The sequence below is a fragment of the Hyposmocoma kahamanoa genome, unplaced genomic scaffold (genome assembly GCF_003589595.1).
Source record: "Hyposmocoma kahamanoa isolate Upper Pololo Valley unplaced genomic scaffold, ASM358959v1 64, whole genome shotgun sequence".
Taxonomy (NCBI): domain Eukaryota; kingdom Metazoa; phylum Arthropoda; class Insecta; order Lepidoptera; family Cosmopterigidae; genus Hyposmocoma; species Hyposmocoma kahamanoa.
In genome coordinates, this window is record NW_020653852.1 from 11,596,229 (window position 1) to 11,603,198 (window position 6,970).

The 6,970-nt window shown below is 34.6% G+C and overlaps 1 protein-coding gene across 1 annotated transcript; it reads left to right on the forward strand.

Moving 5' to 3' along the window:
- Positions 1–4,908: 4,908 nt before the first annotated feature.
- Positions 4,909–6,548, forward strand: LOC113231067. Its single transcript, XM_026465232.1, has 2 exons — positions 4,909–5,053; positions 5,285–6,548. The coding sequence occupies exons 1-2, from the start codon at positions 5,042–5,044 to the stop codon at positions 5,777–5,779; spliced, it is 507 nt and encodes a 168-aa protein (XP_026321017.1). The 5' UTR covers positions 4,909–5,041; the 3' UTR covers positions 5,780–6,548.
- The last annotated feature ends 422 nt before the right edge of the window (positions 6,549–6,970 follow it).

Here is a 6,970-nt window from a genome sequence, read left to right on the forward strand (position 1 = left end):
AGTTACAGTTTATTATATTAATTACTACCATATATTAGTATAACATAAATAAATGTCATAAACTGCATTACTCGAATCACAGCTACTTTTGAGAACCTCTGACTTTTATTCGTATACAGAATGTAAAAGTAAAAGTGGATTGTGAACTCTTGACATCACTAGAAACTAGAGTGGCTACCACGGTACCAACACGGTTAAATAGGAGCGATTTTGTAAGATCGCAAACACGTTTTATTATTACTATAATGTATGGTTTTTTACGCATAATTTAAACGTTATTAAGATGAATTAAGAGTTAACTGCGTTTCTTTGAACATAGAGCTACGACACGAAATTTTCACGTACTTTTTTTATCAGAAATCATATACATTGAAAACAGTGACCTCTGATTGAAAAAAAGGATAGCGGGGAAAGTCTAAATTTTGATCATTCATTGATTTAATGTGTTTGTCATTTAGCGAAGTGGTAACCTTTGTGAAGACTGCATTAAGATTTTGTTTTGAAATGACATTTTTAACGAGACGATTGGTATCAGCCATGAATGGTAAAGTGTGATAATGGTCAACCGATTGGATCAAATTGGGTAATTGCCGTGCGTCCGCACGGAGGTGACCAACAAACTCAAACTACGCCAGTAAGTGCGAATTGGCAAGCATTGGTTCATTCTGAGTACACATGAGGTAGGGCGATTATTTCCAATGTTACCTTACTACTAGTGAGAAAAATACGCCTTTTCTTCCTAGGTATTTTACTCAGAAAACGAGAAATTTGTAAAGGAAATGAAACTAATTTTTCAAACAAACCAACGTTTCGGGCCCTTTATAGGCCCCATGGTCATGAGTGACTGAGATTATCTGGCACCTAACGAACTGGTAACATTTGCAAAGACTGTATTAAGTATTTGTTTTCAAATGACATTTTTAACATTAGTCACCCGCGACCATGGGACCTGTAAAGGACACGAAACGTTGGCTTGTTTGAAAAAACAAATATATGCGATTTAGATCCGAAAAATAGTTTCATTTCCTATGTATAAGAAATCGCGAAAATCTAATAACTCGGTAGAAGTTTGTAGTTTGCCTTGAAGGTCATAATGACCTCGCTACCCAATGGTTTTTGAAATGGACTGGATGAGGAAGTCGTTTAGGAAACGGACTTTTTTAAATTAGTATCTACCTATCGGAGTGTCCTGGGTATTCAGGGAAGTGCCCCTAAGTGAATGCGTCGCTCACGTCCTCATTGTACAAGGAATTCCCAAGTTTGAGACCAGGTAGTTGGGGTGATTTTCTTTTTTTATGTCAAGTAGGAGGCAAACGAGCATACGAGTCACTTGATGGAACGTAGTCATCGTCGCCCAACAGACGCCCAAATGGACGTCTGCAACGTCAGATGAGCTTCCTATGCGTTGCCAGCCTTTAAGAGCCCTGTCGATACGCTTTTTGGAGAACCCGATGTCATATCGCAAAGAAAATACTTCCACATCCGTGAGACCACCGAAACCACTCCACATCTTGCAGGTTCGAGGAAGGAACGAACGTGATGCGCACGTGGCTTTACAATGCCAGATATCAATTATGTAGGAATGGGCTTTACTCCTTTGGCGGCAGGTGCAATGGTGGAAACGTGGCACTTCGAAAAGTTTATCACGCCTATCACTCCTCATTTTATAGGGCCAGTTAAATATACACAGAGAGCCAACGTCTCTCCATAGCCTTAGGGACTCCACACCGTCCGTGAGTTTGGGACTATCGACAATGTCTGGTACATTATTATTATTTCAGTTCAACACTCAGGTGCCAAATAAGGAGATTACTCGTCTGTCCCAAATACTCTAGGTTGATACAGGAACAATTGGGTCATTCCTTAGGTCTTTTTATTCATGTGTACACGCGCTATTATTTAATACTACGTAGAATTCCCTAACACTGTAGAAGGTTACAGAGGAATAAAAAATCAGACCAAGTGCAAATGAGACTTACACAATTCTTGTTCCGCGCCGAAATCATCTTCGAAAGTAAATATTTTGTGTCCACTTTTTTTGTAGCACGTAAATTACTTACTACATATATTTTCCTCGAGATCATTTTTTTAAATGGAAAAATTCGAGAATTTCTTTGAAAGTTAGAAATTTTCGAGAAAGAATTTTGTTTTTTTTTAACAATAAAAACACGAAAAAGTTAACGACACAATTATTTGTGCTCATGCTATTACAAGCGTTTATACATTTAGTAAAAATCATAACAGCCTGTAACAACCATTGTTTATAAATCCATCTAAGACTAATTGCAGACATTTCTAGAGACTGAACTTATAATTTAGTCGTATTGAACCATTATTGAACACAGTATATTTCCTTTTTTTTTCCACCCTATATTTATATAACACACTTTATGGTGTTATATCTATAACAACAGCAAGGAATATTCAACAAACTAAGAAACTAGTTAAATGCTCATTGTGTTGTATTGGCTACGGTAAGTACTTATAGATAAAAAAAGCAATAATAATTAAGAGCAACGTAACATTCCGTGTGTTAATAAATTAACCTACTTACTTATCATAGATTGACAATGAACACTACTCGTCCTCGTAAAGTGCAAATGTATATCCATGAGTATAAAAAAAACATAAATAATAGTAAATGTAAACAAATATAACGTCAAAATAGTGTTATAATAAAGGTTGTTAAAGTCGAGTACCGTGTTTAGATCACGAGACTTAACCGAGTGATCTAACTAATAGATTTCAAGACCTTTTTTTTCAAGACCTAATGTAATGATTGCATACAATACTTTTCTACGAGTAAATGAAATTAAAGAAACACAACCAATATTTAATGTATATTTTGTTAACAATCCATGACAACAAACTTAAATGAAAGCCAAATAAACAAATTGTACAAAACAAAAACCAAAGAGATAGAATAGAAGTGTCCGTGATTGGCCAAGTACCGCTCATAATTAGTTCCTTTTTGCCAAATGATTACGCCTTCGTTCCTGTTATGTAACATTAGAGATATTATTTAATATAATCTCAGTACAGGGTACTACAAAAATCGACCTCAAAAGTTCATGGAATTACATCTATTTGCCAAGTTTTATTGAAATCGGTTACCGGAAAGTGTGCGAAACCGGATTTATCCCCTAGTTTGCCACCCTTAGAGCTGGAATATTTTCTTTTACTTTAAACGGGACCAACACTGAGGAGCCTCTGTCCAACAAAAAAATAATCATGAAAATCTGCTCACAAATGCCGCCGGAGTTATCGCGTTAACATACATATAAAAAAACGAAAATACAATCGAATTGAGAACCTCCTTGTTTTTTTTAAAAAGGTTAAAAGTAATTTTAATGTAATAATTTCACAAATATAGTGACGTTATTCTATTCATAAACACCGTTTAAGGAGATTCTTTTAACCAGCAAAAATACGACGTTCTTTTTTTAAAAACTTTAATTATAACGAAATGAAATTTGAACTAGTGATTTTTTTCAGTTCAGTAGCGAGTACCATAGACAATAGAATTTTAGTTCAGAACCAAAAAGAGCGCCTTTGTGATGTGGTTTATGAAATTATAATTGACAGATTAAAGTACAGGAGCAGAAAAAAACATAATTTAAAACCAAAAATTACTCTTGACATTACTGACGGGGCAATCATTCCATAGACAATTTTTGTGCATCAAGCATTTGCATTTATATTTATTTATTTATTTAACGATTACAAGACAATGGATAAAAAACCAAGTCGCTACAAACATAGAAACAACAAAAAATAAACAATACATACTACAGTATTTAATTAACAGACATCATTAGTTCAAACACGTTCTTACATTCACTAATCAGACATCCAATCGTGCTATCAAATAAATCAGAATGTTGATCTAAGTCCAAACTCATTTTATATCAAACTCGATGACTTTGAAAGAAACTTACAAATTCCCAAAATAAAATGTAACTTTTATATTAAGTATAGAACATGGCTGTGATTGAGCCGTCAAACTAAGTTTCAAAAGTAGTTTTATTTTATGATAGCAAGTGACGGGCCGAACAAATCGTCTGTCTGGTGGCAAGCGACACGTCTCTCCATGTCAGTTGCAGTGCCACTCAGATTTTTACGTCACAAAGATCTGAGGGACACTCTCACTGCGCCCGTTAACCTGAGACATAAGTTGACAACGTCCCTGTAATTTCACCAGCATCATTACCGCTTAAAACAAAAACGCAATAATGTACACATTACTGCTTGGCGACAGAAATAAGTAAAGTGGCAGTACTGTTTAAATCATAGAGTGATGTTATACATAATACATCGAAGAGACTGAACTGCCTTTTGGGTGTTGTGAGTTTATGGACCTTATATGTGCCTATGAAAAAGAACTGTCACGATTATGCAAATACTTCGTAATAGCTAACGAAGCTCAATAATCCATCATCTCAAAATACGTCGTTATTTAGCAATACAGATGGGTTTGCTACGTCTCTATTACGTTGCACTTGTTGAACTCTCTATGCCACTGTAATTCCGTTACTTAATCGTAACAGTTAATATATAGAACAGAAATATAGTGAAGCTATTTCGTCGATGTCGCCGTTCTCAGTTCGAATAGTTCAGATTATGAATTTTATCAAGTACTATGCTTTATATCGGAATATAAAATATTACGGCTATTAATTGTTGCGGATGCTAAAGTAATAAATACTAAAACGTGACGTGTTACAGGTAATATTTAGTACGTATATAATGTACTCGTCACGATATGGTCAACCACGTATTCCCGATACAAATAAAAATACAGCGGTGAATATAAAAGGAAACTTTGCCGCTTATTCGACACAATTCGAAGTATTCTTACTGAAGCAACGTTTCGCTTCAAGGGTGCATTGCGCAATATATCGCAGGAAACTCATGCACATTATAAATTTCCTCGAAAACTAGTATAGACTTGGATGCCTTGAAGTTGATAACAAATATAAAAATACCCAAAAGAGAGAGTATAAATTCGTGAACAAATAGAAATGCTGTGACTACGTAGACAATGGCATCAAAGGTAAGACGTTTTCACGCATAGGTACTCTTATTTGTCAGTCTTGCTAATTGGGATATGTGTCACAAATTTCTAATTTTACGTAATAAATTATAAATATCTCCTCGTTGATCATTATAATCCCTATAAAAATAATAATATTGCTTCTCCGCAGTTCCGTTCGTCTGTCATATCAACGTTAATATTTTTTACTTCCCAACTCATTACTTTCTTATCAGGCGTTTTATCTTGCAGGTTATAGTTGCCTTCTGTATAATAAGTATCTCCAATAAGATATACGCTTCTGATCACCTGGAGACAAAACCAAAAAGCGAAACTTGGCTACAGGAGCTCAATGGTTCTTCTCCAAATTGGGAGAGAGATTGGCAAGGATGGAAGAACTCTCCAAACTGGATAAGGCACAAAAGAGCTGATGTGCCAACCACTCCTCAATTTGCTAATCCTCTAGTTGAAGCCTGGTTGAAGGAAATACAGGCGTCGCCTGATGGGATGAAGGACTACGAAGCGTGGAAGAATTCACCTAGTTTTGTAAGACACAAACGGGATGACTTGTCAACTCCTCAGTTTACTAACCCCGCAGTTGACGCTTGGCTTAAAGAAATACAATTATCACCAAATTGGGAAAAAGATTTGGAAGGTTTTAAGAATTCCCCGAACTGGATCAGATATAAGAGATCTGAAGAATCTTCTGCACCTAAACTTTCGCAGCCTGATGTAGAAGTATGGTAAAAGAAGATAATGCCATCTTCCTATTATGTCAAATAAGAAGACATGGTTACACAAAAGCACCAGACTGGATAAGGAATCGACGACAATAAAAGATACTTTATTGTACAAGGAGTACCAATTTATTTACCTATACATATTGAGCGCACTGTTTTTTTTAATCAATATTTATATATTTTCTCAATTTAAAATCTATTGCATATAACTTTAAAATATTGTATTTTTTAATTTTTTATAAAATATGCATTACCAAAGTATTGGTTACTGTTTGATTCATTAACATTTGGGTTTCATTGTGCGTTTTCTACAATATTTTATACTAACTAAATATTTTATACATTAATGTAGCCGCATAACGTATTCTCATGGTCTATCACCTTAAATATAATTTTCACTGTCGTACTAACCAAATTTCTTAAACTTCTTAAAACTATACAGTATTTAATGAATGAAATAAAAACGGTTATTGTTCAACTTCTTTTTCTTGCCTATCTCCAGTAACAAAAAGATCTTCAGAGCAATGAATACTGGCGTAATCAACCACATCGTTTCCAAAATTTGTTGAATCTTTTTCTACTTAATGTGGTTTTACCCTATCCTCTTGCACCTTGACCTTATCTTCTTGAAATTCAATTTCATGCTTCTTTGTTGTCAATTTGAAGTAAGAAGTAAAAATTGGCCAAGTATGTAGCGCATTCGCTGTTGTTAAAATTGATTTTTTTTCTTTTTGCTAACGAGTATTTAAAACAGGCGTCTCAACCATGTGTAATATTATCCTAAAATTTCTGCGTCATATTTGTAAGTGAGAAAAATTTTTCACTTTTGTTTGAAGATATTTCAGTAAATTTTTTTTTCGTATATGATTCTGAGGGCAGAAAGTACGTATAAATTGCATCAATCAGTGAAGATTCAGTAGAGCCTTTATTTGTTGCCGTACTTTTATCGACGGTAGCAATTGACGTACTGCACCATGAAGAATTATTTCCTAAAAGCGCTAGACTAGTCACTTCAGGCTTAATCCGCCTTTTTAATTCTCTGTAAGGACAATTTATTGGATAATGTTTTGTGCAAAGTTTCACTAAAATTGGCAGCATATTATTGTTTTCTTTTTTTGTTACCTCTCTCGTTACGACATAAATTTTTCTGCGGAAGTGGACAACTAATGGAATCGTTGATATCCCTCGTATTTTCTTT